This window comes from Cynoglossus semilaevis, chromosome Z, assembly GCF_000523025.1.
Source record: "Cynoglossus semilaevis isolate Cse_v1.0 chromosome Z, Cse_v1.0, whole genome shotgun sequence".
NCBI lineage: Eukaryota > Metazoa > Chordata > Actinopteri > Pleuronectiformes > Cynoglossidae > Cynoglossus > Cynoglossus semilaevis.
The window spans coordinates 12,594,525-12,619,328 of NC_024328.1; the positions used below are offsets into that span (position 1 = coordinate 12,594,525).

Here is a 24,804-nt window from a genome sequence, read left to right on the forward strand (position 1 = left end):
TCTGGACGTTAGCTACCACAGTGACTGAACAAACGATTTGACGACGAGTGGGTAGTGATGTGTCGTTCGCGAGTGATTCGTTCAAAATGAACGAATCTTTCATATGAGTCGTGACTCCCGAGTCATTTGAAAGATTCGTGACTCGTGACTACCGAGTCATATTAAATATTTATTCATACTGAACTCATGAATTACTCACAAATCACTCACTGCGAACTAATCACACTCTGCGAACTAATCACTCACTGCGAACAAATCACTCTCTGCTAACTAATCTTTCACTGTGAACTAATCTTTTACTGTGAACTAATCTATCCTTGCAAACGAATCACTCTCTATGAACTAATCGTTCACTGTGAACTAATCTTTTGCTGTGAACGAATCATTCTCTGTGAACTAATCTTTCGCCGTGAACTAATCTTTCGCTGTGAACTAATCTTTCGCTGTGAACGAATCATTCTCCGTGAACTAATCTTTTGCTGTGAACTAATCTTTTGCTGTGAACTAATCACTATGAACGGATCATTCTCTGTGAACTAATCTTTCGCCTCGTTCTCGCAGATTCGTTTCATTTGTCATGTGAAAGAGCTCGGGTCTTTTTTGCTCTCATTCATCTTCACATTGTGGTGTGTTTTTATTTATGTTTTCACATGGTTTTAATTACTTATGGCATTTTGTGTACTTTGTAGACTTTGTCAGCGGAAGCAAACCATGTTGCCTTATTTAGTGTCGGAGAACCGCAGCCTTCTTTACAACGACTACAATAGGGCTAAAGCGCCACCTGCTGTAAAACGAATGAAATGATTAGTTCAAGATTCGTTCACGACTCGTTAATTTTACTGTTCGAGGGTCAAAGATTCGAATCAATAAAAAGAGTCGGTCTTCCCATCACTACGAGTGGGAGAAAGCCCAGGGTTTTTATGCCGTCAGGGTGATGGGTTGATTGAAGGCAGGTGCTGAGGAACGGCAGGTGTGCTTCGGTGATTATCCAGGCAGAGTCAGGGAAATGTGCCACGCCCACCACACAGACAGAGACAAGTGCACAACACAAGAATGGGGAAAACAAAGGGAAACACAGGGAAACACAGTTACGACTGTCATCGTGACCAGTTCACGGTGAAAGTTTAGTTCGCAGTGAATGATTAGTTCGCAGAGTGTGATTTGGGAGTTCAATATGAACAAATGTTTCATATGACTCGGGAGTCACGAATCATATGAAAGATGATACGAATCACTCGCGAACGACACATCACTAGTTCACAGCGAAAAATTAGTTTGAAGAGTAATTCGTTCGTAGTGAAAGATTAGTTCACAGTGAAAGATTAGTTCACAGGGAGTGATTCGTTCATAGTGATTCGTTCACAGCGAAAGATTAGTTCACGGCGAAAGATTAGTTCACAGCGAAAGATTAGTTCACAGCCAAAAATTAGTTCACAGTGAAAGATTAGTTCACAGTGAGTGATTAGTTCGCATTGAGTGATTTGTGAGTGATTCGTGAGTTCAATATGAACAAATATTTAATATGACTCGGTAGTCACGAATCACGAATCTTTCATATGACCCGGGAGTCACGAATCATATGAAAGATTCGTTCATTTTGAACGAATCACTCGCGAACGACACATGGCTAGTCCTTCACTTTGGTCTGGTTTATTTGCTTTTGGCAGTCGTCCTAATGTTAATAGTTAGTTTTTGTGTTTTTATAAATATAAAGTTATGCTGCAGTGTCGGAAGTAAACAACACCCGATATTTGCACCAATTTTTTTTTTTTTTTTTTTTTTGCCGTCTTTCTGAAGTTTTTTCCTAACCGAGTTAACTGCGCATTCGTATATCGGTCGGTAGCATAAATTTATAGCCATATCTGACATTTGTGTTCTGGGTGGTAGAACATTATTATACACATCAAATCTCAATAAGTATGTGCTTCTCACTATATTTAGAGTGGTAGCAAATTGCTATAGACATGAAATCGCTATCAATACATGCTTCTCAGTGTGTTCAGAGTGGTAGCAAATTACTATAGACATGAAATCGCTATAAATACGTGCTTCTGACTCTATTCGGAGTGGTAGTACATTACTATAGGTATGAAATCACTATAAATACGTGCTTCTCAGTGTATTTAGAGTGGTAGCACATTACTATAGGTATGAAACAATCTCGTGCACGTGGTAAGTTGAAATAATTAGACTGTCAAACCGATGCATTGCATACTGGTTATATAAAGTATTAAAAATACAAGAAACTAACCTTGTTTAACAGAAAACTATGGCTTGTTTGCAGCGGCATATTGGCCGATGTACGCATGGGCAGTTAACTTGTGTAGGAAAAAAATATAGGCAGGAAAAAACTTCAGAACATCGCTAAATGAATTCAGACGAGGTGGAGGAGGAGCAACATTAACATCAGAGGAGGTGAAGGAACAGGAGGAGACGGGGGTGAGCTTTAGCTGGTGCTAAATAGAACAGACTTCGGACGCGAATGTGTTCGAATTAAAACGCCGAAAACTCATACTCGATTGGAAACTTAAGTATCGATCTCAGCACGGTGCGGATCGAGGTTGATACCCGTAATTGGACGATATCAGAGAAGGAGAGGTAACTGAGTTCTTAGCTCACCTTAAAAACAGAAACTATTTCAAGTACTATTTATTGTCTTTTTTTTTAGATAAAAATTAAAAGCATTTTTGTCTACTTCACCGTGTATTGGTTCTAAAAGTATAGTTCGTGTGGTACATGTATTGTAATGTAATGAGTGACTCACCTTGCCTAACCAGGGTAAATACAAATATCTGCAATGTTGTTTAACTTAACATTTAACGATGGTGATTTGATCATTACCAGTCTGAGTTTAATTATTGTATAAGGCAGGTTTGGACTGTTGTTTTAATGGTAATACTACATAGGACTACTGTAGGTGGTAACCGAACTACAATTTTTGATTGGATAACAACCTTTTGTGGGTTGTTAGGTTTATTCTAACATGTGACGACAAAGTAACAACACAAAAGACGTCTGGATCTTTTACTTGCAAGGGGAGAATGCCGCTTGCTCTGCTGGCAGCTTCCTTATCAACTCCGAGTTGCTGCATTATTCAACAGTTGTGATATCTGTTGAAGATCAGTCTGTGACCACCTCTTAACAGACATATCGGTAATCAGTAGTAGCTCGTGTGGTCATTTAGGCTTCTGGGTATCTGTGGTGAGTCGATTCTGATTGTAATACCAATGCTTCTGTGATTAGTTCTGTTTAAATATTGATCTATTTTTTTCCATTGGTTTCACAGTTTTCTGTTTGTTTTCTGTGTTCTGCCTCAGTTCTTCTATTACTGTGTGTCGTATGTTTTTTGATACACCAATTCATTAGTCTGTTTCTTGAGGTCGTACGACAAACAGTCTGTCTCACCCTAATGAATTCCACCTGGAACTTTGTTTTCTAACTGGCTTTTTTCCCTCAGGATTTTTTTTACATAGCTGCTCCTTGTTGACCTGTAACATTCCTCATGTTTCTCTGTGTATTTCAGTAAGAACAGTGTTGAACCATTAAATATAGGGACCCCTCCTCTTATATTGCTTATATATTTCAACTATGGATCTCCGGTAATCCGTACATTTTAACATTTATATCTATATTAATTTGTGAACAGACACAGAATCACAGAAATATATATGACATATGCATATATATTATACATATGTATATATTTACACTTCATATACGAGTATTTACATACTGTATATTTTTTAATATATTTTTTATGTGTTTACATACATGATTTACACAAATATATGCTTTTGTTTGGGGGGGGGGGGGGGGGGGTGGGGGTTCCCTGGGTTGATAACAAGCCTCTAGTCACTAGGTGGCAGCAACTCATACACTGGTTTGTACATGTTATCAGATTCTCAATAGTATTTTAATTTGCAGGGGTGTGGGTTGGCGTGTCATGAAAACATTTCTGTCCTCAAGGGGGGGGCATGACAGAGCGTAACTGAGTACCACTGAGTAAATTAATAGGTACCAGATTACTAAAAAAAAACATTTATAAAGTGACCGTTTAGGTTCATGCCATGAACATGTAACTCAAATAACATGTGCAAAGCTAATAGGTCAACACTGTGAAAATTAGACCGCGCAGGGTCACGCTCCTTATTTTTCCTTAGGCTCTCTTTCCTGTGCCTGTTTTCAGTTCCTGTCAGGAAACTTTTTCTGTTAGATAGGACTGTAAAAATGCTTTTAGTTCATACCCCAGTTTCCCAACACACAAAGAATTCAAATAAAGATCATATAAAGATCTGATCAAATAAAGAATCAAATACGAGATCTCAAATTTTAAAAGTTTTACTTGCAAGCAAGGAGTGCAGAACAATGGTTACATTCTGAGGAACTCCTCAGTGCTCAGAGCTTAAATACAGTTTTTTCACATACACATCAATGGTCAGTAGCTTAACCCTTTACAGCCATGTGGTGTTCATGTACCACTTCTGAGCACTGATTGGCAAAAACTGCTTCAAACAAAGATTCTCCATCAACAGAAAACATGTACATGTGCTGAGCTATTCTGCTCAGTAACTCAGGTTAGATCAAAGAAATTCTCTTTGGATTCTTTTCCTTTTTGATGTTCTGTTTTCCTCATTATTTGGGAAGAGGAACTGGTTCAGGCCGGTTCTGTGACCTGTCTCTATCATCAAGCGTAACAGTCAGTGCCATCAGTACCAAACACCATCCTGTTATGTAAACCATCAGCATGCACACCTTTCTTCAGTACTTCTCCTTTTAGTACAGCATTGAAAAACAAACAGTATAAATTGATATGGAAATTTAATATAATGAATACATTGTTAATATTTGAATAAATGTATTTACAATATCTTAACAGTTCCCACCATGGTTCTGAAGGTGGCTGTGATCGGGGCAGGAGCCTCAGGTTTGACCAGCATTAAAGGCTGTTTGGAAGAAGGTCTGGAGCCGACCTGCTTTGAGAGCAGCCACGATATTGGAGGTGTCTGGAGGTTTAAGGTGATCACGTCTGATCATATCCACACAAAGAATGTTCTACATTCTCTTTTGGAAAATCAAAAACAAAACTGTATTTTTTTGGATGAAGGAGAACCCAGAGCCTGGACGGGCCAACATCTACGAGTCGGTGATTATCAACAGCTCCAAAGAGATGATGGCATACAGTGACTTTCCTCCGCCCGTGGAGTTTGCCAACAACATGCACCACTCCGAGCTGCTGCAGTACCTGCGCCTCTATGTGCAGGCCTTCAGACTGCAGCAGCACATTCAGTTTCAGGTTAGAGGTCATTGGTTTTACCAACGGAACAGCATTAGAGAGATAGGAGAGAAAATAAGTCAAGTTTAATACTAGTTAAGAAGAGCAGAGTCTTCTTCTAGCGCAGGGTTGCCAAACTCATAACATGATTACATAACTAACATAATTACATAATTAATAAATATCAAAAACTGTTTTCATGCAAAAAAACTTACATTAGATAAATCTTCATATTTATTGAAATACATTTATACAAAACATTTTCTGAACATGAAGTGTTTGCATATTTTTTAATTTCATAATTCATCAAATGGACCAGATTGAAACCCCAAGCAGGCCAGTTTTGGCCTGCGGGCCATATATTTGACCCTCTTTTAGTGTTTCTACTTCCTTTAGTTTGTTTTTCTTTTTTAGGTCTTTAATTGTTGTTCTTCTAGTTCTCCCTTTTTTAAAGGATTTAAACATAAACAAAATAAGGGGAAAAAAGTCATATATGTGTGTTTTTGTGTGTGTGTGTGTGTTTCAGACCACGGTGGTCAGTGTACGGCAGACAGTGGACTTTGCCGTCTCCGGACAGTGGGAGGTGGAGACGAAGAATGCGGAGAACCAGAAGGAGATGCGTGTTTTTGATGCAGTCATCGTTTGTACCGGACACTTTACTCAGCCTCACCTGCCACTCAGCGACTTCATCGGTACCGAAATTCACTACACAATGTATACAACAAACACGATACTGTCATGACACTTTGAAATGCTGAAATACTAAAAGCTGTAAATTAATATTTCTAAATATTTAGGTATTGGCAGTTTTAAAGGCCGGACGTTACACTCCTGGGAATACCGCTCTGCTGAGGGGATGCAGGGGAAAAATGTGGTGGTGATTGGAATTGGAAACTCTGGAGGTGATCTTGCGGTGGACATTAGCAGAGTGGCTAAGAAGGTACAGACATTTTGTCTTTCTCAACTGTTGATTTTAGTAAAGTTTTTGAATTCCTAGCCTTAAACCAGGTGTGTCAAACATACGGCCCGCGGGCCAAGATGCCCGGACCAGTACAAAGTCCATGTTTTTTTATTTCCAAAATTCATCAGGCGGGCCGGATAGAAACCCCAAGCGGGCCGGGTTTGACCTGCAGGCCGTATGTTTGACACCCCTGTTCTACGGTGTTCAATCCCGCCCGTTTGATGATTTTTTTCTTCTAATATTTGTAAAATGATATTTAATTAAATATAAATGAATCATAAATATCTATTTTTTTTATTTACTTAATTTGTAATTTATAGATAATTAGGTCATGATTGTACTGGTCCGGCCCACTTGATATTTAAATAGGTTGTAATATTGTTCATACATAAGTACAAGATGATGACCGCTGGTTTATTCCCAGGTGTATTTAAGCACCAGGAGTGGAGGATGGGTGGTGAGCCGTATTGGACAAGGTGGACTTCCGAATGACCTCTTTGGAACTTCTCGAATGGATTTGATCAAATCCAAGCTCTTCGCCTCCAGGATCAATAAGGCACTGGAGAAGAAGCTGAATGAAGCGCTTGACCACACACTCTACGGCCTTAGACCGAAACATGGGTAACCTTGCCGCTAAACAACACTGTTGGTGCCGAGAGATATGTTATTCAGCTACCACTGTTATCATCTAACTGCCACAGATAGAACCTGTGACAGAAAGAACCACACCTGACAACGTTGTGAGTTTTACTCACTGTGAGGGGGAGCTGAGAGACCAACAGCTTTGCAGAGTTGGCTCACCTAAGTCCCAATGAGGACTGCAGCTCCTTTTATTGAGAGAGTTACATAAGTGCTGGGCAGTTGTTTTTTTTAATGCGTACACTCTTTTTAGGCAAAGTTCACGATTCACATAGATAGTGAGGAACAGATTGTATCTTTTGCAGACAAGATCACACAGTTCACATAAATGATGAGCAACATTTCGTGAGTTCGTGAAGGACATTTCATGTGCAGAGCAAGGTCTCCGAAAAAGGGAGTACGTGTTCCTTACAGGCAGATTATGATTTAACACACTTTGATAACTAACTAGAAATTCTGTTTACAAGTACGTAGCTTAGCCCTGTCACAGTGATGTCACCGTGTGCTGTTCCCCTGGTAGATTCTTTGCACAGATTCCCGTCGTCAATGACGACCTGCCGTCTCGCATCATCTCCGGTCGTGTTCAGGTGAAACCCAACGTGAAGGAATTCTTCGGGTCCAGTGTGGTTTTTGAAGATGAAACCATAATAGACCAGGTGTGACATGTCATGCACTTTTTAGGCTTGTGACTCCTCATTTTGACAACACAAATTTCTGGTGACCGCTGGTGTACTTTTTGACTTCCTACAGGTGGACGTTGTCGTGTTCGCCACAGGCTACAACTACAGCTTTCCCTTCCTGCCGTCGGAGCTGCAGATTAAATGCGATTACAGGCTTCAACTCTACAAACACATTTTCCCTCCTGGACTTGCCCATCCGACGCTGGCCGTGGTGGGCTTCATCCACGCCTTGGGGGCGGTCAACCCACTCTCTGAGATGCAGGCACGTTGGGTTACAAGGGTATTTAAAGGTACATCACTATACAGAGAGTACAAGTTCAAACCTGTTGGTGACACTGACTGACCTTCTATCTCTAACAGGTTTGTCCTCCCTGCCGTCTGCAGAGACTATGGAGAAGGAGATACAGAAAGACACCACAGCCATGAGACAGAGGTACGCAGGGTTTGGGTTGTCGTAGTCTTTTAATCTACCTATAGAACTCTTTATTTTAGTTGATGTTTCATCTGTGAAATATCAAAATTATTCAATTAGGTGCCAAAATGCTAACATTTCCATGTTTATGAAAAATATGGAAATCTGTTAAATAAATCTTAATTTTAATGACAGATATTATTGTTGACTTGTTATTGGAAGTGCCTTTAGCTTAGAAAATCACTTTTTAAATACTATAGTGTTAAGTAAGTTCATGAAATACGCTACCTAGTGGAAGACTATTAAACTGATATTCCTGTCACTGTTTAATAAATTCAAAGATTTAAGGGTTTTATTTGTCATTCTGAGAAATGAGGTCATTTTATAGACTGTTTGAATTATACAAAAATATAAAAAAACCAAATATAATTACAAAAATATTATATAATTATATCAAGAAGTGAACAAAATGAGCAAAGACATATTATACTTGAAAATATATAATGGCCTTCAGACCAGTTGCATGCGTGCAATGACCAATTAAACTTCTTAGCTTAGCGCAAATGTGTCAAACTCAAGGCCCGGGAGCAAAATGCGGCCAAGCCGTTTTGTGTGGTGCACGGGAGCTTAAAAGGATTTAGAAACCAAATGACCTATGAACTGGTACTGGTATGTGGACCTGGGGTTGGGGACCCCTGATCTACACAGTCTTCTGGTTACAACTGGAACTTAAAGGGGAACTGTATTCCTGATGGGGCCTCCGGTGAAAATGAGTTTGACACCCCTGGCTTAGCGTATCTTAGCTTAGTGTATCTTAACTAAGGATATCTAAACTTAGCATTCTTGACACCATGTACTGCAAACGATAAAAATATTTTTTTTTTTACGATTTGGAAAATTCTTCAGTGACGGTTTTGCATAGGCATGATCTTGGGCAAGTTTTTTGTACGACCAGTATGACCTCTGTGACCATCTTCACGTCCATAGTTACTTATTAATGAACAAGGTTGGATTAGTAAACAAAATGTGTTTCGTCATTTCTGAAGAGAACATTAACCAGATTGCCAAATAAACCAAAGCCCAGCATTTGTTTTGTTTAAAGTGTGACCATGATGAAACAGCGGTTGAACTGGTTTGGGTGTTTCAGTCTATGTAAAAGGATGACTTGTTATGGTAAACTCTGCACTTTGACCTTAATAAAGTCCTGCTTGAGAAACATGGCCAGACATTCAAAGTTACTTAAAATATCCTGAAGTCTACGGTGATCAGGCATAAACACACACCCAAGGCAGAGAGAGTGTGCATCTGATGACCTTCCACCATTGACAAACTAGTAACAATGTTTCTTTTCCTACCTTGCTTTAGTTTCAAATGCTCTGAGCGTAACCCACTCCAGGTGGTGTACATCCCCTACATGGACTCTCTGGCAGAGATGCTTGGAGTACGACCGAACATACCGTGGCTCTTCCTCACCGATCCCAGATTGGCGCAGCAGGTTCTGTTTGGCCCTTGTACTCCGTATCAGTACCGTCTGACTGGGCCGGGCAGGTGGGCTGGAGCCCGTCACGCCATTCTCACTCAGTGGGAGCGAGTGCTGCAGCCTTTTAGGACCAGACTAGTACAACAACCCAAGACCAAACCCCAGTCCATGTGGAGCATCACTGTTGTTTCCCTTGGAGTTGCGTTGCTGTCCTACCTCTGTTGCAGTGTATACCGTGGCAGCATTTCTCCACTCGATAAACTGCTTAGTTGCATTGAAACAAGATAAGGTTGTGACTTTTCGAAGCTGTGTGGGGTCTTTGGATTACAAATCAAATTAGGTATGTTTTAATTGTGTAGGAGTTTAAATGGTAAGAAACACGTGTATTAGTTTCCATGAGGGCGGATCATAGTGGTTTGTCAATCACAGCTGCACAGTTTAACCAGTGGATTGTGGTATCGAGTGCTTTTTGAATAGTTATAAATAATTAACAGGGAATTATGGAACCTCCTTTCATGGTCAGGTGCTCAGCAAATGCCTTTGGTAGTCACATGTAAAACTAAAGGCAGGTAAAATTGCATATGTGTCCTGAAATCCTTATTTGTATCTGTTTTTAGATCATATTCTTGGAGCTATCCTGATGGGGTTTTATAGAGAACGACTATTTTTAATGTCTGACGGTTTCTAAACTTCCAATTAGAAAATCTTTTCGTAACAAATAATGTGATTGTATTATACTGTTGGATTGTTTTTCATGCATTTATTGTGAAGGATTCTTTTCTCGTGTCCATGTTTGTTCTTGTCAATCCAACGATTATCTTTCCACCTTGGTGGCAATAAAATGTATCTTGACACAATCGCCTTGTTTGTGATGCAGTATGTGGGACATATCATGGTGTAAACTGATGTAAATTGGATACTATCCACCAGAAGTACGTGTTTTTAATTTTATATTGTTAGCGTGATGGCAGTTTTCGGGGAGCTGTAGACAGGCACTTTCAGGACACCTATCTTTGCCAGTTGATCACACTGTTGTGCTTATAGTTTCCAAATCACTTTTTTTTAATTTGCTTGAGAGTAATGGTTTAAATCATCCTGGGGAATTAAACCTCTTTTCAAAATACAACCCAGAACCATGTGTTGGAATGCTAAAAACAACTGTTGTAAAATATATAAATAATAATAAAAACAACAACAACATGATTTTTTTTAATTTGCTTGTTTCCCTCGTCCGATCTGGCAACCCCATAGCGTTGAATCTAATTTAATGACAACCGTGTGTCTGCTTTCAGGTAAGTGATAGTCGTAAAAACTTCATAAAAGTCATGATGAGGAATGTATACATATTTGTGTACGGTAGCGAAAAACGGAGTTTGTTAAGTACATGAATATTGTTACTCAAGTTTAAATTTCTTAAGTTTAAGTGTGCTTCATTGTGTCAACTGAGCTAACGGGGCTAACTCTGCTTCAGACTTAATGTTTTAAATTAGTGATGTGTCGTTCTTTCATATGACTCGAGTCATACGAAAGATTTGTTCATATTGAGCTCAGGAATCACTCACAAATCACTCTGCGAACTAATCACTCTCTGTGAACTAATCTTTCGCTTCGTTCTCGCAGATTCGTTTCATTTGTCACGTGACTGAGAGCTCGGGGGTCTTTTGCTCTCATTCATCTTCACATTGTGTTGTATTTTTATTTATGTTTTCACATGGTTTTAATTACTTATGGCATTTTGTGTAATTTGTAGACTTTGTCAGCGGAAGCAAACCATGTTGCCTTCAGTATTTATTGTCGGAGAACCGCAGCCTTCTTTACAACGCCCACAATAGGGCTAAAGCGCCACCTGCTGTAAAACAAATGAAATGATTAGTTCAAGATTCGTTCACGACTCGTTTATTTTACTGTTCGAGAGTCAAAGATTCGAATCAGTAAAACGAGTTGGTCTTCCCATCACTATATGAAACCATTAGTGATGGGAAGACGGACTCTTTTTATTGATTCGAATCTTTTTTGTCATATTTTGAACGAATCACTAGCGAACGACACATCACTAGAAACCATAGCTCTAGCCTTAGCCTCCTCACTCGGCCCTATATATAAGTATACAACTACAACAAGGACACAGAATGACACTGTAACAACACTATATGTCTGATTAATGGCTTCGAGGGTGAAGGCAACTTATTGCTCTTTTGCTGACAGCATGCGGTGGAAGGGTCAGCTCTGCAGACAGCGGCAGGTGTCAAGAGGACGACCGTAGTCTGTCTGAATGTCCAGAGGTGAATGGCTGCTGTGATTAGTGATGTGCGGATCGATCCTGAAATATCGATACTTCCGATTCTGGATCTTTATGCTCTGAAATCGATTCTGAAAACAAAATATTGATACTTTTGATACTTACGCATTCTGAGATGAGGTGTATCCGAAACAGAAACATGGTGAAAAGTATCAAAATTATTGAGATGTTGTCTAAGTGACGCTTGGTTGGTGGGACTACTTCTTCTTCCGCCTGGGTGTGTGCGTCATGCGTAAGCACAGGAGGCTCTACTCCGTTCTCTCACTCAGTCACTATTGATGGGAATTTCGGCTCTTTTTTAGAGAACCGGTCCCAAATGGCTCCTCAGATTATTTTTTTTATTTTTGTTTTACAAATAAAATGTTTTCAGAGTTTGAAATATTGTTTTGACATATTTTATATGATTGTGTTCTCAGGTTTTTCTATTGTTGTGTTGACTGTATAGTAAATGAGGCAGCTACCTCAGTGCACTCCAGAGTTTAAAATAAATAAATAAATAAAAAACTCTGCCTTGGATTCTTAAAGAAGCTATGATTTGAAATACACTTTTTTTTTATTTAAAAGACAAATGATAAAATATCGGTATCGATATTGGTATCGGCGACACCAGCCCAAATTTTACTCGGTATCGGATCGGAAAGGAAATTGGTGGTATCGAACATCACTAGCTGTGATCACCCCAAAGAGACAGAAATATGACACTGCAGTTGAAGCAGCTCCAGGAGCGCTGACCACTGATGTGTCTGGAGAGAAACTAAACTGGATTGCCCATGGCCTGGCTCACAACAACAAGCCATTTATTGTACCCACAGATTCTGTGATCAAACTATTTTTGTAGAAAAATTACTTGCCTTCAAACCGACTTATTTCCAACTTATAATTTATTCTGTTCAAGTAAAGTTGATTCTATTTTTATCTCTCAAGAAAAAAAATTCCATAAGCTTCACATCCACAAAGGGTTTAAATAGAATGTACTGAGTCCTGAAATAGACTTATACTTATGTTCTCTAGGATGTTTGTGAAGTCTCCATACCTAACAGTAGGACAAAAAGTTATTGCTGCAGATGACCACTTGGTGGAAGTGTTGGTCAGGTAAACATGTTTAGTGGCGCGGCGGCATCATAATGTTGCCCAACCCAGTGGACAGACTTCACTTCTTTATTTTAAAATTGATGAAATGGGCTATTTACCAAGGACAAAAACATTTTAAACATCTAATCATTTTACTTTTAAATCCAACCCAACCATTGTTCTGTATTTTTCATCACAGCGATAGTCCGCATTGTGAGTTTCTACATTTTCCTGGAGTAGAGAGCCAGTCACTGGCAGGCTGGACTCTACCTGTGCCCGTGGCGTTCATAATGGGTGGCTCAGCCATCCTTTGAAAACTGTTGGCCCTGTGACTTCCAACTGAGCAGCTGACTGCATGAGGACCAGCATATGTGTTTTTAATGAACAATAATGAACATGACCTAGAGAAGAATTAATTTTTTTCTGTATGTTTGTTAGATATGACCATAGGTAGATAGGAAAGGTGCGGAAGACACATATGGTCAAGGGGTTAGAATCAAAGATTTTGTGGCCATTTCTGACAGTGTCACTTCCTTACCCTCTCTCGTTTTATGAAGAAGTTCAACTTTAATTCAAACTAATTAAACTATCGATCCCTGTCAGGCTCCCGGCATGGTTATATCTGTTTTATTTATGTAGTGCAAGTTTTTCCCTCTATATTATATATTCATCTGTAAAGTAAATATGCCTTTGGAAACTGATGTGTTGAGGTGATCATAAAGAAATTTAGAGACGTAAACCAACCTTTATAAAATAGAAGGAGTTAAAGTTGATCCGTAACTTATTATTTTTTATAACATCGACGGTGATTCATTTCAAAAAGTAATTTTGGATGTTGGCAAATATCAACAGACGCAGCAGGTGAATAAAAGCTGGTGTTGACTGTTGATCCCCAGAGCAGCAGATGTTGAACTTACTGCACAGTGCTTCTGTGTGCCCTGGAAGATGAAAAAAAAAAAAAAAGAATCCTTCTCCAGATTCTGATAGGATTTTGTCTCATCGCTGTTTCTCAAACCTTAAAACATCCAACAACAGTTCTAACTGTGGCCTTGAGGCCTGCGTGCTTCAATTAGCTGCATGTAATTTAACATCGTTTCTGTCTAGACATCAAGAAAAAGCCAATCAAACACTTCAGAAGATTCAATACAAAACCAAAACCAACACTGTCTCCTCCAGGAGGTCAGTGAGAGATTCTGAATGGTTATTATACCTAAAAAATGAATCATTTTACGAATTCACCGTTTTTGTCAGGTTTCCTTCAACCAAGATTAGAATTTTTAGAAACTCAAAATGGACCAAAACCAATCGTGTTATCTCAAGATTTAACAAAACTCCTGATTAAATTATTGTAAAGCAGATATATTGAAACGATCAATGTCATCTTCCTCCTCAATGTATAGATGCAGATTACGCTTCCCCCCCCTAGTGGGAAAACAGATGTGCTGCAATGGTTTGTGAATTTTTTCTTTCTAGTATGAGTTTAATATAAAAGCAGATATAGACAATACACGATTTTATTAGAAAGAATTAAATTCTACTAACATGTAGTTGTAATAAAAAATGCTGCTATGTCTTTAAACCGCCACTAGGGATGCTAAACAGGAACAGTCCTACTGTAATTGACTCAAGCATGTCAACATGTGCCTGTATGATAAACATAGTGTGTTAACAAATCCGACTGTTGCTTTGACTATGAAAAAGTTTTGTCAAAAATTTCTGTAAAAAAAAAAAAAATTTTTTAGATCAAATCGTGTAATATTATTGGAGGATAAAATAAAAATAAAATCTGAGTGAGACTAATTGCATTGCGTTTTTGAAGTCCCTGCCCTTGTGGCTGTGTCAGGTGTTCAGAAACAATTTCTATATACTCCACTCTAAATGCAATCTGGATTGCGACAAACGCCTGACCTCTCGGTAATTTTCCATGACCCAACTGCAGATCCACCTCAGAGGAAAAAAAAGTAGGAGAAAAATAAGAGGAGGCAGAGGAGCTTTGAAATGTGAGTAGGGGTTAGAGCAGAGACGGGGAGGTTGTGACGGGATTGTGTGGTGATTCTCGTCCTGTCAAGCCCACTAATGTCGAAGTAATGCCGGCGCTGGGCTGCGGTAAGGCAGTGATAATGAAAAACACCGGGAAAGACAATATCAAACGGCTCCTCTACATCATACACTGGAGATTAGCCGTCGGGAAAAGTAGGGTGGCAGAGGCAGTGGAGGCAGCAGGCAGGCTTTAGTGGTGCTGATTGAGTCTCTTGTCAAGAGCTGCAGGCTGGCAGCATGAAAAGTTGCTGTGACTGACTGACACACACACACACACACACACACACACACTGAGATTTCTTTAGATACTTGTATGCTTCTTGCGTCGCCGAGACTGTACATTTGTACGTACGACATGACAGTACACTATAAAAAAAATCTGTTTTTACGGTAAAGTACCGGCAGCCGTGGTTGCCGAAAAAGGGCCGTAAAATTACAGTAAAACAGTTTCTTCATTTACGGTAAAAAATGTTTGTATTTTAGTATTTTACTGTAAAAAATAAAGTTTCTATTATGTACATTGTTTTAATTTAAAATTGACATTGTAATGTTTTTATTTTAACAGTACAATGCTGGCAGCCGTGGTTTATTTACGGCTTGATAATGTTGACTTTATGGTTAAAAATTGTGCTTGATTCCTTATTTTTCTGTACAATTAACGGTATAAATTGTAAGCTACAAATTTATTCTGTAAAAGACACCATAGCTTCTGGCGAATATTAAGGTCCAAACAGAAATTTCCCTAAAAATTAAGAGTAAATGCGTGATCTAGGATGTGCATTTTTAAATCATTATGTAGTGCAGCCCTACTTTTTTCTGTAAACTTCATACACAGCACATTAATTAATATTGTTAAATTAGTTAATGTTCCAAAAATCACAAAAAACATTCACCGTAGTACTTTTCAATACAAACTCTTTATTTGAAGTCCAAACTTTTCCAGCACAATAAACTGCAGTAAAAACGTAAAAACACTACTTACAAACTGTAACAGTTTGAAAAAGCCAGCGATTATTTTCTTTTTACGCTCAACTTTGGTGCCTCTGTAGATGAGAAGAAACTCCTTCATGATAGAGAGAGAGAGAGAGAAAGAGAGAGTTAGAACAAAATGATTGCAGTGAGCAAAATGAGTGGACAGATTTAATGGGTACACACCCTTAACAACAACATATCTGCAGTGTATATCATATCAAACGTACCTTTTATCACATCATCCCTCAACATCACTGGTAGGTCCACTCATGGTTGGCAAGGTCTGAGATCAGTGTCAAGACTCTGGGATTGACCAATAACACTTTTTTACTCTTCTTCCAGGATTTATTGAAAAGAAACACCTTTAAAAAAGAAAGAAAGGAAAAGAGAGAGAGTTTACTCAGTATTACTGCATGCAGGGTATGCTAGGAACTATTTGTAATTCTAATAATGATAAATAATTCAATTCTTCCCATTGGAGGAACTCAAGTGTGGACTTTAGTTTTACCAGATAGTGTATGTTGAAGCAGTAGTAACTGCCAAACATCAGGCAGATGTGAAGAAAGTGATGTGGTTGTTGACGACCTCTCAGTCAAAGCTCAATATAAATGTCTCAGCACCAATGCAGGAGAAAATAAATAAATAAACAAAATTAAATTAAATGACAACAGCCTCAATATCAGCATAACTAGAAATTCAATGGTACTCACTGGCGTTCACAATGTGAGACGGTGCATTTTAATGGCGTTAAAGTCACGTCCTGATAAACTGTCGATGTACTGTTATGGTGGCGATAGAAATGCGATTTTAATGCTGCATATCCCGAAAGCACCTGCTTACAACTTGTTGCTACACAGTAAAACGTCAGGGGTTCATTGTAGTGGAGTTTGCAATGCAAAGTATATGCTTTTACAGATTGGACGTTTTCTCCACATGTTATATGTTATAAGAATATATTTCAATGTACAAATCAATCAACACGTCGTGCAGTATAGTTAGCTAGTCAGAGGCTTCAACATGCCAGCTTTAGCGCGATGCTCGGCGATAAAACGCGAGCAGCATTTTCCTTAAGCCTACATGATACAGTCCTTTCCTATGCTGTTATAACAGTTTAGCTAGTCGTAAGACTGTCGGGGTGTTGACTTAACGTCAGCTTCCTCCAATGTGGCCCTCTTGATTAAACGAATAATTCCAGTTTAGCCAGAGTTTTATAAATATACTTACCGAGGCAACTGCAGGAAACTCTTTGGAAATCCATACCGCCGTTAACGGTCGAGATGGTCAGATGGAGTGCGCTGATTGGTCTGTTTGGAATTCAGGCGCGTTACCATCAAATGCACCATCGATGGAGGTGCTTTTAGAATGTATGACACGAAGAAGCAGAGAGATTACATGCAGCAAGTACGGTGACAAAACTAAAAGGACTGTCATGGCAACGACTGGTCGTGATAGCTACCTTATCTGCATACTGCTTTGACTGGGAATGGTAATCAGATAACACCTACTACAGCCCTTCACTGAACTTTCCACTGAAAAGTTCAGCTAGTTTTGCTACATCCAAAATTATCCTTGGGTCCAACATTTAGCCATCTTTTTTATTTTCTTAGTTTTTTTTCGCAGCTTTTAGACATTTTCTGACAAATATTGTCTTTTTAGTCTGGATATTTGCCTTCATATGATATATATATGGTTTTCCTTATAAGAAAAAAAAATTATTATATATTATATTTGCTATATTTTTAATTTTAAGTTACTTTTGTATTGCTTAGCTAATTTGCTTCTATGTTTCTTAATCTATTTATTTCTATTTCTACTACTGTACTGTACCAGGCTCTTATTGGACGGCCCAGCTGTCAATCATAAATAGGGTGAAACATTATTTTTGCGAAAAGAATGCAAAAATTACAGTATTGAATTGTAAAAAAATGTATGTCCCACAACAGTAAATATATTTAACAGTGAAAAAACTATTTTTTGGGGGGAAATAAATGCAAAAATCACGGTACTAAATGTTAATAAATATTACAGCAAGGCAATGTCTTTTCTCAAGACAAAAAATGTTAAAAGTACTGTACTTTCCTGATTTACTAATTTACGGTGAGTCATTGTTATATAAACAGTGTGAAACTGTTTTAGAGTTTACAGATTTTTACTGCCATGGTTTGACATGTATTCACCGTATAATTTACAAACATTTTTAACAGTGTAGGGTCTGTTCTTAATGATATTTCAATATTATCATGGCTTCACACGATTAAAATTCTTTATCTGATTAATCACAGGGCAGCTGTAAAAAAGACACAAACAGCAGGTACATCACTGGGTGAACCTGAATAGGATTAGGAGAAGATGAATGAATTAATGAACACCTGGTCCGGCTGTTAAGTTAAATACATTTATTCAATATTTACAATATATTCATTGTATTAAGTTTCTTTATTTGATTCTTTATTTGAATTCTTTGTGTGTTAGGAAACTGGGGTATGAACTAACAGCATTTTTTACAGTCCTATCTAACAGAAAAAGTTTCCTGACATAACTTGGTCCTTCGAGCCGGATCGACAAAATCTAAGACATTGTTGGAAAACCGGGAGGTCATCGCAAAAATCCATGCATGGTCTGAGACAACACCTCAGCATTGAAAGGCCGACTTGAGGCTTCGGTGGTTTCCGGTGGTTTTCCAGCGGTGCTTGGTGACGTCGATCCCGAGATAAAGAATTACTGCGTGAAGTGAAGTGAGTATAATACACGTAAAGTTTTGTGAATCGGTTGAAAAACCGTGACTGATGAAAGTCAAAAATAGAATAGTAGGCCCTGAAAAAGGTAATCTTGGGTGTCCGATGAGAGGTCAGGGACCGTTCAGACTTTCCTACTAAAAACTAATAGTGTCTAATGTGAGGTCAGGGACTGTTTAGACGTAAATCTTTTAGTGTCTGATGTGAGGTTGAAAACAACCGTTCAGACGTTTTGAGTGAATGAGAATTGTGTGAATAATTGTCTCCAAGAGAAATTAAACTCTATATAAACACAGTCTCGGAGACAATAACACTGTTTTAAGTGTATTTTTTTGTTTTGATTGTGGTCAAAATTGAGAAAGTTGGTTCACAGTGACAGCTGTACTTGCGGTGTGTTAGATTAGAAACGTGGTACAGTAGATGATCGCTGTGGACGAGTGACTGATCGTTGACCACAATCTTTTGTTGAAATATTGCTATTATTATAATATTATTATAATTACAATTAAAAATATAGTTATTAATTATTATTATTATTATTGTTAAATATGGGAGAAACACAAGGCAAATAATTAACTAAGAAGGAGCGTAAATGTCTCTAACAAGTTCAAAAACATCTCCAAAAAGACCATGGGGAAGATAAAGATGTAATGCTGTAAATATTGAAGGAATCGCCATTTTGTCTTGCAATACAAAACAAAGACACTAATAGCATAATTGTTAAAAATTTGGAAAAAGACAAAAACAAAGACACTTCCACTAGTAGTTTTAGGGCCGTGCCTTCAGGGGGTAAACTATAGCCGAAGTAGCCTAGCAACTAGCAATTAGCAATTAGCTGTAGGCCTAAATAGCATAGTGGCTATTAAAAGGAAAAGTAGTGATATTAATTAGCACTACTTATTTAGCATAGATTAGCATAGCATAATCTAAAAAGCTAAATAACATTAATGCTAAGCTAAATAACATTGATGCTAAGCTAAATAGCATTAGGCTAAGCTAAATAACATTAGCAAGTCCTAATGAAGTTTTAATATAAATCAGCATAGCATAAGTTGACTGAACTAATACTAAACTAACACTAACAGTATTATAAATCTGAAAATGGCATTTTATTTCATACTCCATCAGGTAAACCGGTACTGCCACCGCCCCTCTATTCTTGGGCTGCACGTGTCCCATGGGCAGTGCCATGTGACAACAGCAGGGATGATTGGTGCAGTCCAAATTTTCAAAAAGCTGCACAAAAGCATGTACAACAGTGTAATCTGTTTAAAACACAATGCTCGAGGCGCTGTAAGAACAAGACAAGGCTCATTTCTGATGCCAAAGGAACCCTTTAAACATCTACACATGGACCATATTGAACTAAACAAATCACAAAATCAACAATATTGTTCAGTCAATGTCTGTGCTTTCAGTAAGTGGACTGAAATTCATCCAACTGCTAAATTTGACAAAAATGATGATTTACATGCTTATTTGAGAAATGCTGCAAAAACAAAAGAACAAATTGAATCTGCCAAAGCTCTCTCTACCCCACAGAAACCTGGACATGACCAGAAGATTCAGGTTGGCGGCTTAGTGTTCCTAAAAGCCACACAGAGAACAAAGTGGTCTGACCCACGGTGGAACGGTCCCGACAAGGTCCTTCTGACGACCCCAACCGCAGTCCGAATTGCTGAACGACCCTCCTGGATTCACGTAAGCCACTGTAAACTGTTAAGAGCTCAAGAAGCTGAACTACAGACACACACTAGTGTTGAAATCCGGCTACAAAAGGGATATGCACATTAGGTGTATGCAGCGAACGTACTGTAGCTGTCACTACCGAAGTGATCGTCTCAACCCCGGTGAAGAAACTAACGGGTAGAACACCCCCTAGTGTGTATTAGAAATGACTCCTTGGCATCCCTTCCGGCAACCAGGACTGTGTGGAATAAGAGGGACATTATGTTTCTTCACCTTTATCACATTCATTATTGTGTTTCCAATTATGTGGTGGGAAAATCAAACAAGAATAGACAATGATAACGTGAATGGAACTGAATCTTATTTTCAGAACAACTCGTCTCATCCACTCAGATGAAGGAGAGCTTTGATGGACAATCACGACCATGAGGGCAATCATTGGTTTCAGGTTGCTAATTTCAGAGCAGGAGCACGTAATTTGACTGATTGTTATGTTTGTTCTTTTGTGCTACATCTTGCTGAATTTGAGATCAGAAGATGATCCTGAAAAGCGTGCTGTGAAAACCATGATTATGCAAAATCGTATGGCATCAGACTTCCTTCTAGCAGAGAAGGGAGGGGTCTGTGCCCTGGTTGGTGATTATTGTTGTACATTTATTCCTGATTCGACTGATAATATTACACAGATAATTGGTGAAGTGCAAGCTTTACAGGAACATCTCCAATCACAAAAAGATGATTCACATTGGACTTGGGACCAAAATCTGCTTTCCTGGCTCATGCTGGTGGAGTATCCTTTTAAAATTATTTATGCCTGTTTTGACTGTTTTTATTTTGCTCTGTTTAATTTCAACTCATGTAATACCATGCATTAAGTCAATGATTGCCAAAATGGTATCTACTAGACTAATGTATGTGCATGCCTTGTACCAACAAACTTATTCTCTCATTCCCACTGCCCCACAGATTGACGAGGACACCTCAGCTGTTTGAAGTGTTCAACTGTGTTCAACTGTGTTCAACTGTGCTATGGTTCCGAAATGATGTCTGTGCAGAAAATCTAATTGAAGTTGTACATGACTGATAATGAGTTGTTCTATTTCACAGTTTAAATTGATATGCAAAACAGCAGGGAATGTTAAGATGTTAAATACATTTATTCAATCTTTACAATATATTCATTGTATTACGTTTCCATATCAATTTATACTGTTATTGAATGCTGTTATTATGCTGTACTAAAAGGGAAAGTGCTGATGATTTACATAACAGGATGATATGGACAGCACTGAATGGCACTGACTGTTACACTTGGAGATAGAGACAGGACACAGAACCGGTCAGAACTGAACCAAGACTCTAAGAAACAAGCTGGACAATGTGGATTATGCCGTTCAGTGCAGTGAGGAGTGTACGGACCTGTACATTGGGGAGACTAAACAACCGCTACACCTGCACATGGCCCAACACAGGAGGACCAACTCCTCAGGACAGGACTCAGCTGTTCACATACACCTCAAGGACAAAACACACTCCTTTGAGGACAACAATGTACACATTTTGGCCAGGGAAGACAGATGGTTTGAGAGAGGGGCCACTTTTAAAAGAAGCCATTTTTGTCCACCTGGAAAAACCATGACTCAACAGAGGAGGTGGACGCAGACACAACCTATCACCCACTTACAAAGCACTTTTAGGAACAATACCCAAAAGTTTCACCTCAGTTTCACACAACAAAGAGGCAGGTGACAGATACCGTTCTGATGGGGACCACAACGGCCCGTCAGACTCTTAACGACTGTTTACACTTTCACAGTTGACCCCAAGGCCCCACCCAACAGGGTGGAGCTGATGTAGCTTTACTCTTTCACACGTCCAGTTGCCTAACAGAACTTTTTAAACTTGACCATGACCTGGATAACTGAGAATCTTCATAGACATACTTTGGTTTTACTAATTTACTTCATTCTTAAAGAATTCAGTCATATTCCTTTATTGTTTTCATTCAAAGACAATATGTCAACGTTTCTAAACAACAGGTCAAAGATCATTCAGACTCTGACCGAAGAAAGTCTAAAAGATGTTTTATTTTGAAAATTTAATGATCCTTCAGCAATGACGTGGTATTATCGATCCATAGTCCTTGGTCCGTGGTACAAAAAAGGTTGAGATGCTGCTGCCGTACACGAGATAAGCTGCGGGTCTCAGAAATGAGCAATTAAAAAAAAAAAAAAAACATAAACAAATAAAAATCAATGTCACACGCTTTTCCATAAATTTCAGTACCCTGACTTCCAACTAAAGTTTTCGTAGCTTCTACGTCTGATAATGGAATAGTCCGGGCTAACCACTTCAGATCAAGAAGATACATTTTTAAAGCATGGCCAAATCAGAAGCTAATCAGTGATGTTCTCTTCGTCGCCCAGTCATTTTTCACTGAGGTCCTAAAACAAAATGTCCTTCGTTAAACAACTCATTCAAAGACCACTCTGATAATTCATGCGGCAGAAAAGGGTTCTGCTAAAAAACACAAATGTTGCATTCTACTCTCTTTTTATTGCTCCGCTTCTTCTTTTTTTTCCCCCTCTTCTTCACATTTGCTGTACCTCTGCCTATACCTACCCACTCGTCTCTGTGTGTGTGTGTCACACTGCTCTGTGAGGCCTTGAGGCTCTTGTTAGCACCAAATACACCATGTTTCGCTATATCTCGTCTTAATTGTCGCTGTGTTATTAATGAGTATAAAGCAGGGAAATCACTCTTAATTAGCATATCTTATTCAGCAGGTGGCTCAGCTGAAGCAGCCACGGTGACGGCGCGGCGTCGGCACTGCTTAGGCACAAAGACACCGGGGATAATTAAAGCACTCCACTTGTCAGAGTACTTATCTCATCTGAAGAGCAACAGGTCGTTTCCTCAATTAGCCTTGTCATTCATTAGCAGCTGAATTCCATACATTTGAGTTTTGCTTTGTCATTTCGCCACTCATTCCTTTTATTCATTCTCCTGAGTTCTGCTGTGGAACTTAATTCAAATTCAATTCAAATTCAATGAGCTTAACCCTGACCTTGACCCCTTTGACCCCTGGTTATGACAAGAACCTTATGCCTTGTAAAACTGCTGTTAAATGATGTAAACAAACCGTCTGATATAAGCTTTTTTTTTTTTTTTTAATGTCTTTTCACAGACATAGTATGCACATTAATTTATCTGTTCATGGTTCCATAGTGTAGTGGTTAGCCTGTCTCACAAGCAGAGAGTCCTGGGTTCGATTCCCAGAGGAATCACATGCTTGGCCCTTACCAGGGGCTGCTGCGTATCTGCTGCTAACACAGCAAGATCCCAAATATGGGAACAATATAGTACAAACTTGTTTTTTATTAATTATTTATTTTATTTATCTCCCTACTAATGCATTGGTCTCCAACCACTGGGTCATGGACCGACCAAGAAGCTTGTGTCACCTAGGTGATACATCTTAAAAATGTCAAATCAAAACTGGGGATGACTCAGTCTGATATTCAAGGTCGGCATTAATCAAAAAATAATAATTGAACATCGGAAGAAAAAGAACTACAGCCCGTTCGATCTGATACCTAAGCCCAAATGCTCATCTTAACTTTGTTCCACATATTGTTATCATATCGCTATCGCCTCAGCAACGACAGCTGGATTGTCAGATTGATATAGGTATCGGCTGATACTCATAGTTACCATAATCAATAGTATATTACATATTGAAATTTCCCAAAGATATTTAGTTTTCAAACGCATCCAAAAATACAGATGAAAGGCTATTGGACCTTTTCCACAGGTTGTTGTGATCAAACTCACACACTTATCTGCGCTAACTGCACAAAAACTATAACAAAACACTTCACAGCTCTTACCCTGACATTTAATCTTTCATAAAATAGATCAGTACTTGTGTGAATTCAATATGTGGGTCTGTTTCCTCTCTGTGCCGCTCCTACATGTCATTTAATAAGAGAGAGCAGTTCACAGCACTGGGAGAGAGATAATTTGCACCTACGTCGGCGTGAGAAGAAGAAATCGTCTCTTTGAGGGGGAAAGGACTAATTGATGCCTGGGCGTGTTTGTGTTTGCGTGTTTGTGTTTACGTGTCTGCACGCGTGTGCATTAAATTCTCCGACTGCCAACGTAAGCTGGTGATTATTTAATGCACATGTTTATCTCTGTGTCTGTCGGCGCGTGATAATGAAATGTCACCAAAGACGAGGACGTTAATGAAGCCTTTTTGCAGCCAGTTGTGGACGGAACAGCTCTGTCGGTGCTACGTTGTTTAATTACAGCTGTCAGGTTGTTGTCATCTGTGCACAGATGGGGTGGAAGAATTGACACCAAAGTCACAATCGGGAAAACAAACTCTACGTTGACCTACATCAGGGGTTTTCAAATTAGGTAAATGTGAGTCCCCGCCTATAGAGTAGGAAGGACCTCCCCTGTGACTCTATGGTGCCCCCCAGGGGAGGTGCGCCTACCCTATTTTACACTGGAACTTTGTATCATTAACCCATCAATTTTAACCATCAC

At 38.9% G+C, this 24,804-nt stretch overlaps 1 protein-coding gene and 2 long non-coding RNA genes across 9 annotated transcripts in view; 2 read left to right on the forward strand and 1 right to left on the reverse strand.

Annotated features, from left to right (window-relative positions):
- LOC103397915 (dimethylaniline monooxygenase [N-oxide-forming] 5-like) overlaps window positions 1-10,458 on the forward strand; it is a 24,631-nt gene extending 14,173 nt beyond the window's left edge. Inside the window, exons 1-10 of one of the 6 annotated variants that reach the window (XM_017042997.2) lie at window positions 2,096-2,172; window positions 4,877-5,016; window positions 5,105-5,293; window positions 5,799-5,964; window positions 6,070-6,212; window positions 6,658-6,854; window positions 7,393-7,528; window positions 7,623-7,814; window positions 7,913-7,985; window positions 9,330-9,706. In XM_017042997.2, the coding sequence (XP_016898486.1) occupies window positions 2,151-2,172; window positions 4,877-5,016; window positions 5,105-5,293; window positions 5,799-5,964; window positions 6,070-6,212; window positions 6,658-6,854; window positions 7,393-7,528; window positions 7,623-7,814; window positions 7,913-7,978 (1,251 nt within the window). In that variant the 5' untranslated portion in view covers window positions 2,096-2,150 and the 3' untranslated portion in view covers window positions 7,979-7,985; window positions 9,330-9,706. The other 5 variants (XM_008336344.3, XM_008336347.3, XM_008336345.3 and 2 more) reach the window with 5 other exon arrangements.
- Window positions 10,459-15,799: 5,341 nt separating this feature from the next.
- On the reverse strand, window positions 15,800-17,224 carry LOC107990246 (uncharacterized). Of its 2 annotated transcripts, XR_001761795.2 has the most exons (4): window positions 17,051-17,224; window positions 16,335-16,675; window positions 16,054-16,188; window positions 15,800-15,917 (listed from the first exon to the last, which is right to left on the reverse strand). It is a non-coding gene; the product is annotated as an uncharacterized LOC107990246 (long non-coding RNA). The 2 variants fall into 2 exon arrangements; XR_003048950.1 differs by having other exon boundaries at window positions 16,335-17,224.
- Window positions 17,225-18,505: 1,281 nt separating this feature from the next.
- Window positions 18,506-21,494, forward strand: LOC112486492 (uncharacterized). Its single transcript, XR_003048951.1, has 2 exons — window positions 18,506-18,561; window positions 20,937-21,494. It is a non-coding gene; the product is annotated as an uncharacterized LOC112486492 (long non-coding RNA).
- Window positions 21,495-24,804: the final 3,310 nt, after the last annotated feature.